The sequence below is a fragment of the Branchiostoma belcheri genome, unplaced genomic scaffold (genome assembly GCF_001625305.1).
Source record: "Branchiostoma belcheri isolate BF01 breed outbred unplaced genomic scaffold, Haploidv18h27 scaffold34, whole genome shotgun sequence".
Classification (NCBI taxonomy): domain Eukaryota; kingdom Metazoa; phylum Chordata; class Leptocardii; order Amphioxiformes; family Branchiostomatidae; genus Branchiostoma; species Branchiostoma belcheri.
The window spans coordinates 1,659,090-1,680,833 of NW_017803954.1; the positions used below are offsets into that span (position 1 = coordinate 1,659,090).

The window sequence follows — 21,744 nt, forward strand, 5'->3', positions numbered from 1 at the left end:
TATGACTCCAACTGGTTCTCCATCACCAACACAGCCACCCACTACAGAATCCACCACTGTTTCCACAACAACCCCGACTACCAAACCAACCACAACAGCTGAGACAGAATTCACTACAATACCAGGTCCTACAACAACTGAGATGGAAACCCCAGGGCCTACAACAGCTCTGCCCACCACTACAGAATCCACCACTGTTTCTACAACAGCTCTGCCTACCACTACAGAAACCACCACTGTTTCTACAACAGCTCCGCCCACCACTACAGAAACCACCACTGTTTCTACAACAGCTCCGCCCACCACTACAGAAACCACCACTGTTTCTACAACAACTCTGCCTACCACTACAGAAACCACCACTATTTCCACAACAGCTCTGCCCACCACTACAGAATCCACTACTGTTACCACGACAACCCCAACTACCAAACCAACCACAACAGTTTCTACAACAGCTGAGACAGAATTCACTACACCACCAGGTCCTACAACAACTGAGATGGAAACCACAGGGCCTACAACAAAAGTTTCGCCCACCACTACAGAAACCACCACTGTTTCCACGACGACCCCACCCACTACTACCCCAACATCCTGCGGGTATGTTTGCAACTGGACAGACTGGATGAACTCCTACAATCCCAGCACAGATATGCAGCTGAATGATGTGGAGTCATTGGAAAACCTTCACAACAGCTTCAGCTTCTGTGAAACACCAATGGGCATGGAGTGTCGATATGCTGAAAGCCCTGACCTGGACTTCAATTTGTATCATCAGCCTGGGGTAAGGACCAGACAGACATCCTGTGATGTGTCTAATTGTACAGAAAAATATATTAAGTCTTGGCCATTCACTGTTCATTGTTTGTGACATGTACATTAATGATGGATGTCAGTGATTGGAATCTGCCTGTCTTATCTGCTTAGAACTGATGTGTTTTTCCTGTTCAGGTGACATGTGACGTGGGCTCTGGCTTGTTGTGTGAATCCAGCATGACTAGTGAAGGGGCCTGCATGGACTATGAGGTGAGGGTCCAGTGTTGCCATGTCCCAGACTCATGCAAAACAACAACCCAGCCAACCACTGCAGAAACTACCACTGTTCCTCAACAGCTCCAACTACCACAACAACCACAACAGTTAGTACAACAGCTGAGACAGAATTCACTACACCACCTGGTCATACAACAACTGAGATGGAAACCACAGGGCCTACAACAAAAGTTTCGCCCACCACTACAGAAACCACCACTGTTTCCACGACGACCCCACCCACCACTACCCCAACATCCTGCGGGTATGTTTGCAACTGGACAGACTGGATGAACTCCTACAATCCCAGCACAGATATGCAGCTGAATGATGTGGAGTCATTGGAAAACCTTCACAACAGCTTCAGCTTCTGTGAAACACCAATGGGCATGGAGTGTCGATATGCTGAAAACCCCAATGTGGACTTCAATGAGCATCATCAGCCTGGGGTAAGAACCAGGCAGATATCTTTTTGTGATGTATCTAATTGTATAGAAAAAATATTAGGCTTCATCATTCATTGTTCATTGTTTGTTACATGTACATTAATGTTGGCTGTCAGTATGTTTGAATCTGCCTGTCTTATGTACTAGAACTGATTTTTCCTGTTCAGGTGACATGTGATGTGGGCTCTGGCTTGTTGTGTGAATCCAGCATGACTAGTGAAGGGGTCTGCATGGACTATGAGGTGAGGGTCCAGCGTTGCCATGTGCCTGACTCATGCAAAACAACAACCCAGCCAACCACTGCAGAAACTACCACTGTTTCCTCAACAGCTCTGCCTACCACACCAACAACGACAGTTACTACAACAACCCAGACTACCACAGAGACAACTTCAAGTACAACAGTTATGACTCCAACTGGTTCTCCATCACCAACCCAGCCACCCACTACAGAATCCACCACTATTTCCACAACAGCTCTGCCCACCACTACAGAATCCACCACTGTTTCCACAACAACTCCTACTACCAAACCAACCACAACTGTTACTACAACAGCTGAGACAGAATTCACAACATTACCGGGTCCTACAACAACTGAGATGGAAACCACAGGGCCTACAACAAAAGTTCCGCCTACCACTACAGAAACCACCACTGTTTCTACAACAGCTCCGCCTACCACAACAGAAACCACCACTGTTTCCACGACGGCCCCACCCACTACTACAGAAACCACCACTGCTGCAGTGTCCGGCACCACCCCTGGTGGTGGTGGTAGTGGTGGGGAGACCACTACTGCTGCCAAAACAACATCCCTGCCAACTACTACAGAAACCACCACCGTTTCCATGACGACCCCACCCACCACTACCCCAACATCCTGTGGGTATGTTTGCAACTGGACAGACTGGATGAACTCCTACAATCCCAGCACAGATATGCAGCTGAATGATGTGGAGTCATTGGAAAACCTTCACAACAGCTTCAGCTTCTGTGAAACACCAATGGGCATGGAGTGTCGATATGCTGCAAACCCTGACCTGGACTTCAATTTGTATCATCAGCCTGGGGCAAGGACCAGACAGACATCTTGTGTCTAATTGCGTGGAAAAAAACATAGCATACCTGTCAGTCTTGGCCATTCACTGTGTTTGTTTCATTCATGTAAGATGTCAGTGTTTGGAATCTGCCTGTCTTATCTGCTTAGGACTGATGTGTTTTTCCTGTTCAGGTGACATGTGATGTGGGCTCTGGCTTGTTGTGTGAATCCAGCATGACTAGTGAAGGAGCCTGCATGGACTATGAGGTGAGGGTCCAGTGTTGCCATGTGCCTGACTCGTGCAAAACAACAACCCAGCCAACCACTGCAGAAACTACCACTGTTTCTACAACAACCCCGACTACCACACCAACCACAACAGCTGAGACAGAATTCACTACACCACCTGGTCCTACAACAACTGAGATGGAAACCACAGGGCCTACAACAAAAGTCCCACCCATCACAACAGAATCCACCACTGTTTCCACGACAACCCGGCCCACTACTACAGAATCCACCACTGTCTCTACAACAGCTCCGCCTACTACTACAGAATCCACCACTGCGTATGTTCCACCCACCACTACAGAATCCACCACTGTTTCCATGACGACCCCACCCACCACTACCCCAACATCCTGCGGGTATGTTTGCAACTGGACAGACTGGATGAACTCCTACAATCCCAGCACGGATATGCAGCTGAATGATGTGGAGTCATTGGAAAACCTTCACAACAGCTTCAGCTTCTGTGGAACACCAATGGGCATGGAGTGTCGATATGCTGAAAACCCTGACCTGGACTTCAATTTGTATCATCAGCCTGGGGTAAGGTCCAGACAGACATCTTGTGATGTGTCTAATTGTATAGAAAAATATATTAAAGTCTTGGCCATTCACTGTTCATTGTTTGTTACATGTACATTAATGTTGGATGTCAGTGTTTGGAATCTGCCTGTCTTATCTGCTTAGGACTGATGTGTTTTTCCTGTTCAGGTGACATGTGATGTGGGCTCTGGCTTGTTGTGTGAATCCAGCATGACTAGTGAACGGGCCTGCATGGACTATGAGGTGAGGGTCCAGTGTTGCCATGTGCCTGACTCATGCAAAACAACAACCCAGCCAACCACTGCAGAAACTACCACTGTTTCTACAACAACCCCAACTACCACACCAACCACAACAGTTAGTACAACAGCTGAGACAGAATTCACTACACCACCGGGTCCTACAACAACTGAGATGGAAACCACAGGGCCTACAACAAAAGTTCCGCCCACCACTACAGAAACCACCACTGTTTCTACAACAACCCGGCCCACTACTACAGAATCCACCACTGTTTCCACGACAGTACCATCCACTGCAGAGGCGACTACTTCTGTATCAACCAAAGGTACCACATCTATTGCGACTCCTACAGGCTCTCCATCACCACATGAAACAACCATTGTTTTCACAACCCCAATAACCAGCACACATTCCACATCAATGCCTCCACCAACTACAACTACCCAACCTACAACTGCTCAGCCTTCCACGACCAGGTTGGAAACAACACGCCCAACAACAGCTGAGACAGAATTCACAACACCACCAGGTCCTACAACAACTGAGATGGAAACCACAGGGCCTACAACAAAAGTCCCACCCATCACAACAGAAACCACCACTGTTTCTACAACAACCCGGCCCACTACTACAGAATCCACCACTGTTTCTACAACAGCTCTGCCCACCACTACAGAATCCACCACTGTTTCCACGACAACCCCACCACCCACCACTACCCCAACATCCTGCGGGTATGTTTGCAACTGGACAGACTGGATGAACTCCTACAATCCCAGCACAGATATGCAGCTGAATGATGTGGAGTCATTGGAAAACCTTCACAACAGCTTCAGCTTCTGTGAAAGACCAATGGGCATTGAGTGTCGATATGCTGCAAACCCTGACCTGGACTTCAATGAGCATCATCAGCCTGGGGTAAGGACAAGGCAGACATCTGATTTATTATGGCCATTCACTGTGTTTGTTATTTTTATGTTGGAATCTGCCTGTCTTATCTGCTTAGAACTGATCTGTTTTTCCTGTTCAGGTGACATGTGACGTGGGCTCTGGCTTGTTGTGTGAATCCAGCATGACTAGTGAACGGGTCTGCATGGACTATGAGGTGAGGGTCCAGTGTTGCCATGTGCCTGACACATGCAAAACAACAGAGCAAACAACAACAGCAACCCCAACCACCACTGTGACAACAGAGAAACCAACAACAACAATAATCCCAACCACCTCTGTGACAACAGAGAAACCAACAACCTCAATCGCCACAACTACAGAGAGCATCACAACGATTTCAACAACATCCATTGAGACCACCACTGAGTACTGCCAGGAAACATGTGTTTGGTCAGAGTGGATGAACTCAGACTACCCTGGCGTTGGTGTTCGTAAGTATCTTCTTCCTCATCATACAGACATTCACTTTGACAGATGTCTACAGATACAGTCTAATCTTATCGTGCTGTTGTTGACATAACAAATGTATCAACTGACTGAATTGCTCTTGTTTGCTTCATTTCCAGCTAATGACAATGAGACCTATGCCCATCTGCGGGAAAGTTCCCTGGATTTCTGTCAGCAGCCAGATGACATAGAATGCCGTCTAGACATTGCACCAAATGCAGACTTCAGTGTTGCCAAACAAAGTGGGGTGGAGTGTGATGTCAACAATGGTCTCCTGTGCCTGTCCAAACTTCTACCAAGGTAAGGGAATGGAGACCAGGTACATGTTGTACATCGTATGTTGAGTTTATTGCTGACCTGTTCTTCATGTTAGCACTTATTCGCAATGCATGAGTTTATTGTTGACCTGTTCTTGAATGTCAGCACTTATTCGCAAACAGGCTACAACAGCATTTGGTAATAATGAATAAAAAGCAAAGTGCATCTGAACTAAGAGAAATCATAAGACTCTGCTTCATCAGAAATCTGGTAGAATTTTTCAGACTTCTGCAGCATGGCTATTGATGCATGTCTATGGCCTCCTAAAGTTACACCACCTTGTTTTGCATATTGTCTATGGCCTCCTAAAGTAACACCACCTTGTTTTGCATATATTATAGTTTTACAGATATGTGGACATTTATTTGTCCAGTCTACTTCCAAAACATAGACTGAGGACTTTACAGAAATGTTGAATGAGTGTCAACTGTACATGTGTTACAACATATGTTTGTATGCTCTTGTTTCTTTCACAGGACTGCTCCAGCCTGTTATGACTATGCCATACGAGTGAAGTGCTGTTCTGTGCCAGCCTACTGCACAACGATGGGTCCTACAGGATCGCCTTCGCCAACTATCCCCACAACACAAGAAACCACTACTACAGGAACCACCACCATTTCCACAACAGCCCCACCCACTACTGCGGAAACCATCACCGTTTCCACGACGACCCCACCCACTACTACAGAAACCACCACTGTTTCCACAACGGCCCCGCCCACCACTACAGAATCCACCACTGTTTCCACGACGGCCAAGTCCACTACTACACCCTTCATCCCCCCGAGTACCACCGAGTGTCCAGACTTCTGTGTCGACATGGCTGGCAAGATAATACCGGTAACACCATTAGAACAGCTTTAAGATGATTTCAAATTTTGTTAAGTTGTGCTGCACAAAGGTGTTGACCTGGTATGGGTTGAAGGGCATAATACATGTGTAGCAGATAATCTGTAAAAATTTACATTGAAAAGACACTAGTTTGCCAGAACCATCATGATGATGAAAAGGGGTCCTCTTTCATTGACAAAGTGGAAAGTGATTGCAGCTTATTTTGCAGCAAGTCATCATGTTGGATACCTATAATATAAGTTTTCCTGCAGGATATAACAATAAGTGAACATTGTCCTGTACTTATCAACAGGTTGGTGACACTTGGTATGAACCAGGGGACCAATGCCAACGATCATTGTTCGTATGCAACCCATGTGGCCAGATTTCCGTTGACCCTCGCAGATGTGATGTGGTTGAGCCACCCAGCTGTGCCAATGGACTGCAGCCTATTGATGTGGGGGAGTGCTGTCCAGAGTACCAGTGTCCATGTATGTACAGATATTATGGATTAGACTGACTGACTGACAAAAAAATAAGTCCAGTTCCACTCTGTGCAGAGCATAGGGGTGCCCATCTCCATTTCTGCAGCCCTTGGGCGACACAGTTGTGCAATCACTAAAGCAGGGGGCTACATGTAGCCCGCTGGTAGTGTTGTGTGTTCAACCTTCCCACACTCTTTCTCATAGATGGTGAGTGCCAAGCCAAGAAAGCAGTATGTACCATTATTGAAGTCTTTGGTATGACCCGGCCGGGGTTTGAACTTACAACCTCCCGGTTACAAAGTGAGCACTCTACCAGATTTAGCCATGGCACCATTTAAACCGGACAAACAAAACAACCACTGATTCCAAGGCAACCAATTTTATTTCCTTGGTTCTCAGGAAAAGTTAAATTTGAGTAAGACGACATCATGAAAACAGAGGGAAGGGAGCAAAACTTGAATCTGACTGCTGGGAATTTTAGAGTGAGATTCTCTTTTTTGAGATTCTTCTAATGGAATGAACATGGTAGGGTCACTAAATTTGGATGGTAGGTAGCTCTTTTAGCTCTTTGGCTGGGGAAGAAGTGACATGAGTTTGGACCCCCTAGCGGCTTGTTCTTGAAGTGCAGAAGCATTTGTTAAAAATATTCGAAGGAGGATAACTCAAGAACCGATTGACGAATTATCATGACTTTTAGTATGTGGGTACCTTAAAGAATGCTTGACATATCAAAATGATAGGTATGCAAATCAGCAGCTAATTAGCATGATTAATGAGGAAATGCTATAAATCTGCTACCTTCCATGATATGATTATTCAAACGTGTGGCATGTGTAATTGTGAAGAAGAGCATTGGCAGATATTGTTTATGCAAATGAATGCCTAATTTGCATAATTAATGGCAATCATCAACATCTGTCAAGGCCCAAGGGTAACATCATTTGGCGAAGGTATGAGATCGTGGAATAGTTTTGTTTGAAATTCACATTTCTGTGTTTTGGCAAAAGTAGGTTGGGTTATGGGCTATTGTTAAATGTTCTCAATATAATTTCTCAGTAAAATTACAAAATTTCTCTTCTACAGGTGAGTGCAAGGGATATGGGGACCCTCACTACTTCACTTTCGATGGAGAGTACTTCTACTTCCAGGGAGAGGGCGAGTTCATTTTGGCTAGAGACACCAACGTTCCACATGACTTTGAGGTCCGGGGTTACAATGTTCAGTGCACTGTTGCACCCATCACGACCTGCACTAAGGAGATCAAGGTCATCTACAATGGAAATACCATAGAACTGAAGACTGGACATCAGGTAAAGTACAATCAATTTAAATTTAGTAAATACATGTAGGTGTTGTCACTCCTGGAAGTTGCCAGATAAATTTGCATCATACGCAATATACATCTTGAAATCTAATAGATCCAACTGTTCCAGGTTCAACTAAACAGCATGGTGGTAGTGATGTCCTTAAGTTTGGAAACACCCTTTGTGTGTGATAGATTTGTTAGTCTGCTTGGGTCAATCTTATCCATTATCTCACCCCTCTCAGGTGCTTGTGAATGGATCACAGTGGTCCCTACCATTCAAGGTCGGTGGTTGTAAGGTGACTCAAATGGGCTTCCCACTGAAGCTGGAGATTGAGTCCCTGCATGTGACGGTGGTGTATGACTGGTTGAGCAGCGGTTTCTACATCAGTGTGCCTCCATCCATGTACTCAGACAAAACTGAGGGACTGTGTGGTAAGTGCAGAAATTGTATATCTGGAACTCATCTTTCTATGCCAGCATGGTACATGTATCACTGCTGTACACTTGTTAAACTCCACATATCTTCCCGTAGAAGGATTTATGATGACTGCACAAATGTATGTGACATACCTACCTGTACAATCATACATGCATGTACTCCCACAGTTTTTCTCATGTCAGTCATACTCAGTATACTGTTCAACTCACTTCTGTACACAGGTCCATGTAACAACAACAAAACAGACGACTGCAAGGACAGAGAGGGTAACATCATGAACGACTACAACAACTGCTCTTGCGACTGGAAGGTGGAAACACCCGGCAGCCCGTCCAACAGCTGCATTCCTGAACCCAAGCCCACCACCCCCACACCTTGTGACCAGACCCCATGCGAAGTCCTCTCAGTAAGAACATACCACTAAGTACATTGTAACACACACAGACACATGCACACACTGTGACCTGGTGACATCTGAACAGTATGTACCAGTCTAATAATTAAGTACAGCACATTCCTGATGGGAACTACATGTAAGAGGAACAACTACAAGATGATGCACTATGCAGTGTCACCTTCTTGTGTTAAGAATACAGGTATAAGAGCTTGTTGTTTTGAAGTTCTGTTTTTGAGCAGTATGATTGAATAATTTCTCCTGACGTTTTTCAGGACCCAGAAGGTCCGTTTGGCGCCTGCCACGACGTTGTGGACTACGAATTCTTCTATCAGTCCTGTCGCTATGACACGGGAGCCTGTTACAGCGAGTGTCAGTCCCTGGGAGCGTACGCCTACGTGTGCCAGCGTATGGGTGTCTGTGTGGACTGGAGAGGGAGGGGCAACAACTGCTGTAAGTTAGATGCCTAAGAACCAGTCCACATTCGTGGTAGTCAACTGCAACCTGTATTGCATGCAATTTAAATGAGATGCATAGAAATTTCAAATTTTTTGCATGTATACCTTCAATGTCATATTTCAAAATGTGTGTTGTAATGTTGCCATTACTGCTTATCCTTCCCCAGCTTATGAATGTGAGGAGGGTAAGGTGTACAAGGCCTGCAGCTGTGTGAAGACTTGTGAGAACATGGACGTCTTCAATGCCTCGCAGTGTTCCTTGGCATACATGGAAACAGAAGGCTGCTTCTGTCCTGAAGACATGGTTCTCCATACATCCTCAGAAGAGTGCATTTCAGAAGATACATGCAGTAAGTACTAGTAACTAGTACTCTTTTGTACTACATCCAAACTTGTTAAGTGAATTACATGTTCAGATTGCAATGTACATGCACAACTTCCACTATCGGATTACTCATTCAAAGAAAAGCACATAATATTGTGTGCATACACCATGTCCACCATGCATACGCACTGTTAATTCTATACCTGTCACACTATTGAAAGTGAAAGGAACTCACCCACAATTACTGGCCTTCCAGTATGCAGTTGTTAAGTTTCGTCTCTTGTTTTGTTCCAGATGGCTGTGAGGATGAGAATGGCATGCCTCATGCCATCGGCGACACCTGGATCCCCCACGAGGGCAGCTGCGAGGAGTGCACCTGTACAGGATACAGGAAGACGGAGTGCAACCTCGGGTCTGCCCCACCGACCAGACCATCCCCAAGTGTGGTGTGTGCGAGTCTCAGAGGATGGTGGAAGGGTCTGACCCCTGCTGCCCCACCTATGAGTGCGGTAAGGCCATCACAGGAGTTCTCAGACTGTGTGCATTGTGAGGGTCCCTAAACTTAGAAAATGTTACATGTAGTGGCATGGTTCTAAATCATACCAATTTTCTAGTTTGTATCCAAAACAGACAGCTCAGTCCTGAAATTTGTAGGGCAAAATTCTGTGTACAGTAAATGTTTCTCTTTATATGTTGCACAAAACTTGTGAGTTACGTACATGTAGTTGATATTTTCTGGCCTTGTTTCCAGTGTGTGATCTGAACCGTGTGGACTGCCCCGAGGTTGTCATCCCTACGTGCGAACAGTACCAGTACGTCCACCACACCAACCCCGGCGAGTGTAGGCCTGAGTACGAGTGCCGCTGCAACTCTTCTCAGTGTCCCACTGCGCCAGCGTGTGAACATCCCAAAGTCCTGGACATGTCTGAGGGAGAGTGCTGTCTGGAGTATGAGTGTGTGTGTGACGTCTGTCCGACACCCCCCACTCCATACTGTTCTGCTGAGGAGGTGAGCAACTGGAACTATACTTGACAGTGTACTTAACTTGTTCATTACAAGGCCTGTATCATCCCCATTCCCCACTCTTGTAGCCATGAAGATAAATTTATAGTCCTTTGAATGTTCTTCTTTGATGCTTTTTTTTTTCTTACTGTGCACATTTTACTGGGTTTTCTCCTTGTGACGAGGTCTTTGTTGTGTCCCTAGGGTTACATCCTTGTGAGCAGTGAGGATGTCTGTGGGTGTGTGAACGAGTCCTGTGTGTGTCGTGAGAACACCTGTTCCCCTGCACCTGAATGTCCACCCAACAAGCACCTGGTTACCGTGGAAACCAGCTGCTGCCCTCACTACAACTGCAGCTGTAACACCTGCCCAACCCGGCCAACACCTAGCTGTTCTGTCGGAGAGGTGAGACCACAATCTGCATTGTTGGTGCTTAAACTGCCAGATGTTTATACATTGTATTCCCAATAAGGGTCTGTTATTGGGGCCATGACAGCTAATAGCCATTTTCTACAAAATCTATGCTTTGTAGTTGAGACAGCTTGGCTTGCAAGTTCTTTGGTTAGTGCACATGGCTGCTTAATACCCATAACAAACATATACAAATGTATATGTGTGACAGTAAACTGTTTGACAGCTGTAAGCCTGACAGTAAAGATGCCCTCTCACCTCCGCAGGTGCCAGGTTACGTGATCCACGAGACCGAGGACGACTGCGGCTGTGTGAACAGCAGCTGCATCTGTGACCGCAGCACGTGTCCTGCACCACCCACCTGCGGTGACAACAAGAACCTGGTTACCATTGAGACTGAGTGCTGCCCAGAGTACAGATGTGGTGCGTCAGTGTGTTTTATGGCTCGTGTTTGTGACACTCAAGTGTATTTTCATATATAGTCAATGAGTTAGTGCATTCAGCAAATATCAAGAGTTCCTATATAGTATAATGGAAGGATTGAATTTCTTCTCATTCCAACAAGACTTTTGCTTTCAGCTCTTTGTTCCAGTCAGTACACTAGCCAGCTACAGTCCATTCTTAAACAGTGCCATTCTTACAACAAATAAAAGAAGTACCAAAAGATCTGTGTGATAGTGTTGATTATGGGAACTAGATGCTTAGAGAAGACATACATGTGGACTGATGATGTTGTTCTGTCCCCAGAGTGTAAGGAGTGTCCTGAAGACGACACACGCTGCAGGTTTGGTGAGATCCAGACAATCTTTATGGACGAGTGTTGCAGGCACACCAACTGTACCCCAGAGCCGGTCTGTGTGTACCAGAACACCACCCACCAGGTAAATACTGAGACCTGCACACTGTTTGCAAAAGCTAGTACTTCAGTTGCGACATGTTTCGAAACAGATTGGTAATTATGAAGAGTGAAAGTTTCCATATTTAGTGTAGTCACAAGCATGAAGAAAGATTGTTGAGGTATAGCTGTTTTCATCTTTAAATATCCCAATCACTCGCCAGTCACCAATAAGAACTAGACTAGTCAGACAAGACATTGATCATTGTGCTGCAATGTGAAAGCTATACTGTTTGTAATGTTAGTTCAGTTAATCTTCTCAGTTATATGTTATTCATATATTAACACCAACAAGTCATTTCTCACCTGTTTGTTCCCGTCTGCCCTAGCCTGGTACCAGCTGGACTGATCCCAATGACGACTGTGTTCAGTGTCAGTGTCTGGAGGAGATTGATCCGGAAACAGGGTTCCACAGGGTCTCCTGTGATGACTACTCCTCACATTGTGAAGTCAGCTGCCCAGCAGTGAGTACATGTGTTTACTTATATATTGGCTAGTTCATAGAAGGAATTAGAAAAAAAATAGTTGCTTTGCAGATCTTCTTATTTCCAGAACAGTTACACCAGAAGTATTCAAGTGAGGTACAATATGCACAGTTGTCCCTGAATGGATAATACAGTCAGGTATCTGGTAGCAGATGAAGATGTAGAAAAAATGTAGAAAACCTATCGGTAGTTTAGAAAGTTAGCATCAAAATGTTCTAATACAAATGTCCAGTAAGCAGAAACCACATGCAACAATCTACTTTTGTAATTCAGCTTGACAATATCCCTCTCACTAATACCCAATATGGATGGTCTCATAGTAGGAATTAAAAGAAAAAAATTAGCACATCTACAAGACTATGATTATCATTTAAAATAGTTCATGATTTTATAATCCTCCAGACATAAAGCTATTGGTTCTCCTCCTCAGTGTGACTCATACCAAATACAATCATATGTAAGTTGCCTGTACCATGAATTCTTGTCCGTTCCTTCCCCAGTGCCACACCTACCAGGAGCGCAGTGGAGAGTGCTGTGGAGAATGTGTGAAGACTTCTTGCTGTGTCCTGGATGGGGAAGATCTTATGGAGTATCCAGTAAGTCTGAAGATACATGTTTATAAATAGCACAAAGTAGGATTGTGTACTAGGCGAATTTAAGGTGGATAACCTATATTGTTACAGTAATACTATATGGTTGTGTAAATGTGATGAACATTTGGAAATAGCTGCCTAGAGGTTTGGAATACATGTACACCTGTGTCTGTGGATATATTTAGTGAACTACTGTAGAACTGTAGAACATATGTAGAGATAATAACACATTTTGTCAAGACCCTGAGCTATCTTTCTCTTCCAGGCTGGCTCCCATTGGACTTCTCCCGAAAACAGCTGTTCGCGATGTTCCTGTTCGGAGATAGGGGTGGAACATTGTTCTACAATCAGCTGTCCACCAGTCCCTACCTGCCCAACTGGTATGGAAATGAAAAACACATCATCCGCTGATGGCTGCTGCACATTCTATGAGTGTAAGTTTGGTCTGTCAGTAGTATTTGTCAACAGCAAGTTTAGTGTTAAGATTGGTTGTTTACAAGCAGTTGTGATTCCTGAACAAGATTTACCTTAAGTAAACCACAGGCTGTTGTCAGGATCTTTGATGGTGCATTGTACCTGTGGGCAAAACATTAAAAACTACAACACTGCAAGTACCTCAGGTTGCTACCTACTGAACAGTGTTAGGTGCCAACAGCAGCAGGTGCTAAAGGATTTCCTGGTAAACCAATCTGTTCATTGATACTGTGTCTGTGCTTTTCCTTATAAAGGCATAGGTAGGAGTGTGCAGGGCTAGTACAAAAGGTTGTCCTTGTAACATTACATACTTCGTTAATTGATATTCTACTTTGTGTTTTGCATACTAAAGGTGTGCCAATGGGCCAGACTACATGCAGCTTGTACACCAAAGTCGACTATCTCCATGTGGATGACTGTGTGAGTCTGCAGCCCGTCAATATCACATCATGTGCAGGGCGCTGTGCCTCCAGTTCCATGTATGAAGGTGGGTGGACTATACCACTTCTACACCATTAGATTCTAAATGTGAGCTAGCAAAGTCCTAGTTATGACAATGAAATGTGGTTGTGGAGGGCAGGCTTAGATGCCCATTGTTGTGCCCAATTGTGGATAGTAGAAAGATGTTTAACTTAGTAAACACGTACATAGATGATGACCTAATGTTTATTAGACAGAGTGTACTGGTACATGTAGTTAGAGTATTCACAGTACACATTTGCTTGTTTCACATATGTAGTTGCTAGAACCATGCATTCTGTTCACCTTGATTCTGAGTGCAGATGTTACATCTTCCCCAGGTGTGGACCTGAAGCACACCTGTGAGTGCTGCCATGAGGTGTCCATGGCCGAGGTCTCCGTGCCGATGGAATGTGAGGGGACTACAACCTCCTCCATGTCCTACACCTACCGACAGATCACGGCTTGCGATTGTGACACCACGGAGTGTGAGGTGCCGACTGCCCAGCCCTAGCCCAACACACATCATGTACCAACACGTCATAGCTGCAGACTCATCATGTGACTGTCACATGGCCGTTACATGAGTATCACATGGCAGTCACATGACCATTCTGTGACTTTGACTAAAGAGATTGATATCACGTGGACAAGATAAGATTTAAATACTAAATCCCTTAACTTTGCTGAAAAGATGTTTGATGAAATAACAGAAAAAGAAAACATAGGCAAGCAAACAAATAAAAGGGGAGAGAATTCGACTTCAATCTTGCAAGATTTGTAGGTCCTAATTATACAGCTAATTCAGCAAAGTTAAAGTGGTTGAAGCAGGCAGCATTTCTGCGGAACTATGCAATATTGTCTCCTGTGGCTCTGTGGGAGACAATGTCAGTGGCATGGGACAGGTGGGGTGGGCTGTACCATTAGATGAAGGGTAGGTTCAACATGGGACTTACCTCCCACAGAGTCACTTGTCTTGTAGAACTGTGCTATCTCCTTTTTCCAAACATCTGTATAATTCTAGAGATATATAAGGATATCCTCTATTTTTGTCTGATAGTGCTATATTATACAGGATGATGAATATGCTCAGGAGACCCAAGGGTCACGTAGCCAAAATAGTAGTTTTAATGATGATTAAGTTAGTCCTGTCAGGCAAGGCTTGAGCTGTGACTTATCTGACAGATTAGAACCACCTTCTTTAGAGCCTTTTGACTTTTAGCCATGACTTAAACACTGGCTCTGTTGCCATCAATCAATGTAAACAAGAGTAAGGAGTAGGTTTGAATTTGTACCACCTGGATTGGAAAATAACAAGATTCTATTTTGGCAACTGACAATGTATTTGTCATGGACAGTAGAATAGGATGATACAATATTTTGAAGGTGACCTGTTAAAGCTTTATTGGACAACAAAGAATATCAGAATGCGACTTGCAACAATTGACAGCTTTTAAAGATGCAGAGGCAATAGAATAATGTTAAATTTCTGTTTGGAACATTTTTTGCAGTAAGGCCATGTTGATTTGATTATATGGATGACATCCGCGCGCACATGAATTTTCGGCCGTTTCCCCCCCAAAAAAAGTTTTCAACCATACTACAAATCGTACAAAACAGTTGCAAAATGAGCAAAAATATACCACAAATTACAAAAAAAATTAATAAAAACTATACCAATGTCGTAGAATGCCAAAATCAAACGAAAAAAGACGAAATTGTAAAGAAATGAACTTGAAGACTAGATTATTCGCCAAACCATATTCTGTGCCATTTGCTCAACCCTCATGACCACGTAGATTTCATAATGAAAAGAACTTTTTTTTTTGCAAAACTTTTTTTTTATTCGCATGCGCGCATCAGTTTTGGGGCTCCCGGAGGATGTCATCCATATAATCAAATCAACATGGCCTAATGTCTGGGGTGTGATTCACTCACATGTATTCTTTTAGATAAAATAAAATTGTCTTTAATTTTCCATGTGCAAATATGTTAAAGGGTTTGAAAAAAAAGTACATGAATCAAATTCAAATTGAAAACTATGCAATCAAAATTGATGATTAAATAGTACTAGCATATTAGACAGTTGGCACTTGGTGTCAGGAATAAATAACAGCAATACAATATCAATGGTTTTTGGCACCTGGATGTTTCTGTGGGAGGGGGGTAGTAGCTTCCAGTTACCACCATCAATGTACACAAGGGAGGGGAAACACACACCCACACTTACTGCATCAGACTGAAGTTTTTATACCTGTATTTACCCCAGATGATTTTATGGCTGCTGTGTGCAATTTGAAGTACCAAAGGAACTGACTTCTCCTCACCACTATGTCTTTTGTGAATTGTCTATTTCAGATGATGTATCAGGATAAGATCTGTGTGACTTGTTTCACTACAACAATCAGTATGTTTAGACCAGTTGCAGAACACAACAGCTACATTGTTGAAATAGAACAATTTACAGTACAATGAAACCTCTGTAGTCATCCCTTTTCAGCATAGAATAAAGATCTATCAAAGATTTCTACAATCTTGTGTTGAGGCTGATTCACTGTGTACTACAGGGAGGCAGAATAGAACTACATGCGATAGACACCGTTCAAGAATCAAGGGCTTCTTCGAGGTACAGGGCAGCCAATCAACAAACTCCCAACAGGCTTTGTCCACCCAGATGTTTTCAAATGTCCAAATGACTAACCACTTGCAAGCATCATGAATGCATAGGCATTTGTAATACATCTCGCACTTTAAAATGGTAGAATCTGACTTTATAAACTCAACATACGGATGTGCTGTTAGCTCTGTCCTTGGTGCTGAATGCTCATTACAAGGACAGCAAATCCCTTGTCCCAATTTCCCTTTGGGTACATCAAGACCTCAGCATATGGATGTGCTGTTAGCTCTGTTCTTGGTGCTGAATGCTCATTACAAGGACAGCAATTTGTAATCTCAACATAAGGATGTGCTGTTAGCTCTGTCCTTGGTGCTGAATGCTGATTACAAAAACAGCACTAAATGTACCAGTTTATAGAGGTGTCCAATGATAAATATGTGCCTTTCTTTATGTCCTCTCAAAGTTATCATTTAAGTGGGACATTTTCTTTTGCCCTTGAGCTTTGCATTTTTGTACCTGCCAAGATTACAATATCTTAATACTGAAACAGAAGGTGTGCTTGTGGAAAGCCCTTTGGCATGTCAAAATCGAACAAAACAGAACCAAACTTCCTGTCAGTCTATGCAAAATGTAGCCTAACTTTTGCTATGTGACTAAAGATTGCCCTACTATTATCACCTTGCGACTAGGATCATTGCAATAATGCATTGATATTCCCTGCTGGGGATTTCCAGTCTGTGTAGTCTACAGTATTATCTCCACAAAACATACCCTTTGCTCCCCACACCCTAACATTAAATATTTAGGATAAACTTGAAACAGATGCAAAAAACTATATCCAAAGTTTACAGTCACATTTTTTTTTATTCCAACACCCCTTTCAGAGCATACAACATAATGTGGTGTAGGAACTTATTTCTACATAATCTGTTTCTTGCCAAGCATCATTTTAATCTCCACTGCCACAACAGATTGGAATGAGCCACATATTGATTATGGAATGTTGTAAGTTTTAGCTGTTTTTAATTAATCTTACATTTGTAAAATGATCACCTAACCCTGCCAACAATGTTATATTCATTAAGATTGTTACACAGTTTTACTCTTCAAATCATCCAAACAGTTATTTTTCTACAGTAATTCATAGATCAAGATTGATAGAGTAAATAGGTTTTCTTCTCAGTGATAGGTTTTCTACATTGTGCCTGGGTATGTTTGGCACACTGGTAAGAAATATGGTTCATAGACTCTTAGAATTCATGTCTACTTATATTCATATTTCTGTCGTAATGAAAATAACTCTTATTAACATTCATAAAGATGCTCTAATTACATGTTAGTATAAACTTTCCCCAACAACAATGTTTATCGGATCTATTACAAGGATGTGCCAAGTTAAACTTGGGCATTCCAGTTTACCATTCATGATCAGGATCTAATCTTTACCTACATCGGCCCACCAATGGGCCAGTGAGACAATGCTGGATTATTCCATTTTACCAAGTGGGGGCACCAAACCTGTGTATGATCTTGTCCTGATCGGCCAGGTCCTTCTGAACTTTCTTCCTCATGTAGAAAATGGGACAGTCTCGGCTGAGAGTGGAGGGAAGAGAGATGGAACAACATCATCAGATTTCTATCATTATCTGTTACCCATGAGACATCATCAAGCAATGTTGAAACAAAAGTTACAAAACATAAAAGGTAAAGGTACAGATGTAGTGTCATAGCCTTTTTGAGTTTAAAAGGGCAGTGGGTTGTGTCTGGTAAACTGTATTGGAAGGATGAGCCCATCCCTCTCCTTCCACCACCTTTTACATCCCAAACTGACATCAGGCACTCATTTTACCCCAGGGTGGAGTGAGGAAAGTCGTGTTCAAAGCCATTCCCAAGTACAAAATGTTTAGCCAGGAAACCAGGGATTGAACCCGTGACCTCTTGATCTTGTGTACACTAGCCTAGCCACTTTGCCATAAAATAACACTGAACAGACATCTGCCATTGTCTTACCTGGTACAGAGGACATCCTCATGCAGACTACCCTGGCACCGCTGGCACTGGGTCCACAGACGAGAGAACTTCTCCTCCAGTGCATTCAGCTGCATTATCTGGGAGGCAAAAAAAGGAGTCAATAAACAGGCTTGGAGGAAAGACAGGTAATTGCAATATGGGGCTACCCCAATTAGCTCCAAACATTGACTTCCTTATGATTAATGCTGAGTGTCACACACATGGATTTGTATTTCTGTGAGAATTACAGCTTACCTCCTTCTGGTAGATCTCTGACTCCTTGTCCTTACAATACTTGCAGACGGCTGTCCCTTCCTTCTGTAGAACAGTCTTACAGCCGATACAGGTGCTTCGTTTTTTCACGAAGCCAGCAAGAGCGCTGATCTTTGACGAAACGACAGTCTTGCTCAGGGTGTGTTCCCCCTCTGGTAGGGCAGAGGAAATGGTCAAGATTATCTTAGATGTTCTCTAGACACAAAACATGGCAAATACTAACCTCTTCAATCTACAAACCCTACAATACTGATAATCATCAAGCATACGACACAAACACTCAACTCAACATCATCAAGGATGCCTGTTGCTGCTACTGCTGCTACTAGTACTACTGCTACTGCTACAACTACTACAGTACTACTACTACTACTACACACACACACACACAAAAGAACAAAGCCTTGTCAATGCTTACTGAGTAGTACAGAGGTGGCCTTGGACTCCCCCAGGATTGGTTCAAAGATGCGGAGGAGAGGTTTGGAGAGCTGCTGGTCCAGGTAGTACTTGGTGTCGATGGGGATGTTGTTCTCTAGCACATAAATGGGGTCCTGTATGGAGTAACCCAGTCAACACAGTCTCTTTTAGTTGATTGTTAATTCACAGTGAACACTGTAAATCTCTTAATGGCAGGAGGGAAAGGGAGATTTTCAGTACTTCAAATTTGTAGTTGAAGCAATTCTAAAGTTCAGCAGTCATGAATTCACAGTGAAGAAGTCCCTGCAGAAGCTGTGATTTCAAGATAAAACCACCGCAATTTTCACAATTTATACAGTAACCATCCCAAATGCAACACTGCTAAACTAGCTGTTAGAAACGTTACCTCAGACTTCATGTATGCTGCTGTGCCCTTGGCTGCAGCGATGATGACATACGGAACTCGGTCGCCCAAATTGGGAGCGCTCCCTGCATCTCTCTTCCTCATCCTACAACAGAAGCAAGAACAACAGTTATTTCTTTATGAACTTTTATCAATCTTAACTTTAACTTCCCAGTACAATTTTGGTGTCGTAGGATAACCAGTAAGTTCTTTAATGCCCAGGTCACATGCATCATAATATACACGTCCAATGCAACTTCCAGCTTTACATCCTGAAGCCGTCACAGCCTGAAGTCCTGTGCTCCAGTAAGAAAATATGTGTAAACTGCCCTTCACAAGGACACAACATTCCAAACCAGAACCTTAGCAGCCAGTCCCTTGTCCCACCTTTCTGCCAGCTCCACGTGTGCCTGTTTAGCTGCGTACTCGTCCCCCTCCTTGGTCAGCTCCTTGGTGATGACCAGCTGGGAGATGTCCACACGGTTACACAGCAGGTCAGAGATCACCTGTTTAGCGTGGTCAATAGCACCCTGGGGATCCCTGAAGCCAAGATCACAGAAATAAGCGACAGTGTGAGCACTGAGAGGTTTATTCTTATCAACCTACTTTTACCTGAGGGATTATCTGCCACTTTGAAATACAATGTATTTGAACTTAAAGTTTGAGAGATCTCTAGTGCATACATGTTCATGTGTAGTTTAGATGTGCAGGAGTGCATTGCACGGGACACTTTCCTTTCAAGACACATTTTTCAGGGTGAAAGATACATGTGTGACTCAGAGCATACTCATTTTGGAGTAGACAGGAAGCACCAAGCAAATCATTAGGGCAATATATTCCATAGATGGACAGCATGATCTTCAGATCCTGACCCACTAATCTCATCAAGCTTCTACTTCTCAAACCTTTTTCTTAACGGTCTAAAATCAAAACATGAAAATGGCCAGTCAGGTAAGAAATTACCTGGGTATACAGCCACACAGTATTTACAGCTGGACACTATCTAATAATTTCTGGTAAATGCCTAGCTAGAACATTTTTATAGTCACCTGTAGATAAGGAGTTTCTGCAGACATGTGTTTATGAGGTGAGCCACTAGGGGGCAGTTGTCCCGGCGCACAGTCTCGATGCCCTTACAGTCCATCTTGTCGTGGACCTCAGGGCGAGTGAAGTACAGCCCAGCATAACGCTTCTTGTTGATCAGCAGATAGGGGAAATATACCTGGCAGAGTTAACAGAAGAGTTAAAAAATTACCCTGAAGATAACATAATAATGTTTACTAGTATGGTGTAAAATATCTCTCTGCAGATGAAAGAACCCTACACATGGAGAAAGCATGGAAAAGCATAATGCATCACATCAGTTGAGGATGACAAAATATGAATCATAATAATACAGCCAACATAGTAAGCAAAAGAATAAAATTTTTACCTTAAGAATCTTGAGTTCAATCATATGTGACTGGATTGTGCACTATGAAAGTAAAAATCCTGAACACTAATTTTTAAAACATCATAGTAAAATCCTTGCCAACCTTTTCAAACTCCAGTTTGACAGGATGGGGGAATTTTGCTGACACAGCCTGTGCCGCCTCCTTCCCCAGTTCCATGGCTTCTGCCACAGTGTCCACTCCAAACTTCACCATTACGGAGTCTGTGTCACCATAGATAACCTGCAGACATAGCAATGTTTTAGTGATTCTATGGATTGTACATGATTGTACCCCATTAAATCTGCTGCATTATCACTAAGACTGCCACCATTCAAAACGGTGTTACAAAGGCTTTCTCAAGAATATCTTGAATACCAGGATAGCTGAAGTGTGCATACCTTAGAGACTTTTACCGACCCTGGATTAACATGTCTTCTGTTACCTGACATGTTACCTGGAATTATGCTAATAGAGGTTACATTTTCATACATATTTTCACATTCAAAGTGATTCAGTGATTCGGCATTACATGTATTTCACCGGTAATGAAAGAATTCAAGTGGCTAAGTGTCATGTTAGTGCCCTATAATATATCCTTCACAACTATAAAACCCACCTTAGCATCATGTTTGTGCCCCAATGCTATCTTGTATGTGTCCTCCACAAACTGTCTGGTCTGTTCAATCATGGTCCTGCCGAAAGCTGTCACACTCTGAGG

At 43.4% G+C, this 21,744-nt stretch overlaps 2 protein-coding genes across 2 annotated transcripts in view; one reads left to right on the top strand and one right to left on the bottom strand.

The window, feature by feature from the left end:
* The window catches only part of LOC109475426 (mucin-5AC-like), a 53,593-nt gene extending 38,144 nt beyond the window's left edge, over nt 1-15,449 (top strand). Inside the window, 25 exon segments of the mRNA XM_019776029.1 lie at nt 3-54; nt 361-787; nt 1,649-2,554; nt 2,716-3,354; nt 3,523-4,515; nt 4,628-4,979; nt 5,115-5,295; nt 5,790-6,156; nt 6,461-6,638; nt 7,716-7,942; nt 8,181-8,370; nt 8,599-8,783; nt 9,047-9,224; nt 9,397-9,579; nt 9,849-9,956; nt 9,959-10,063; nt 10,306-10,562; nt 10,761-10,961; nt 11,234-11,390; nt 11,715-11,848; nt 12,192-12,326; nt 12,848-12,943; nt 13,206-13,374; nt 13,767-13,901; nt 14,215-15,449. Coding sequence (XP_019631588.1) covers nt 3-54; nt 361-787; nt 1,649-2,554; nt 2,716-3,354; nt 3,523-4,515; nt 4,628-4,979; nt 5,115-5,295; nt 5,790-6,156; nt 6,461-6,638; nt 7,716-7,942; nt 8,181-8,370; nt 8,599-8,783; nt 9,047-9,224; nt 9,397-9,579; nt 9,849-9,956; nt 9,959-10,063; nt 10,306-10,562; nt 10,761-10,961; nt 11,234-11,390; nt 11,715-11,848; nt 12,192-12,326; nt 12,848-12,943; nt 13,206-13,374; nt 13,767-13,901; nt 14,215-14,387 — 6,728 coding nt within the window. The 3' untranslated portion in view covers nt 14,388-15,449.
* A 1,885-nt stretch (nt 15,450-17,334) lies between these two features.
* Nucleotides 17,335-21,744, bottom strand: part of LOC109475474 (DNA polymerase delta catalytic subunit-like) — a 23,134-nt gene continuing 18,724 nt past the window's right edge. The window contains exons 21-25 of the mRNA XM_019776093.1: nt 19,597-19,699; nt 19,192-19,324; nt 18,756-18,925; nt 18,501-18,598; nt 17,335-18,083 (exon numbers count right to left, since the gene is read on the bottom strand). Coding sequence (XP_019631652.1) covers nt 17,987-18,083; nt 18,501-18,598; nt 18,756-18,925; nt 19,192-19,324; nt 19,597-19,699 — 601 coding nt within the window. The 3' untranslated portion in view covers nt 17,335-17,986. The remainder of the gene's footprint in view (nt 18,084-18,500; nt 18,599-18,755; nt 18,926-19,191; nt 19,325-19,596; nt 19,700-21,744) is intronic.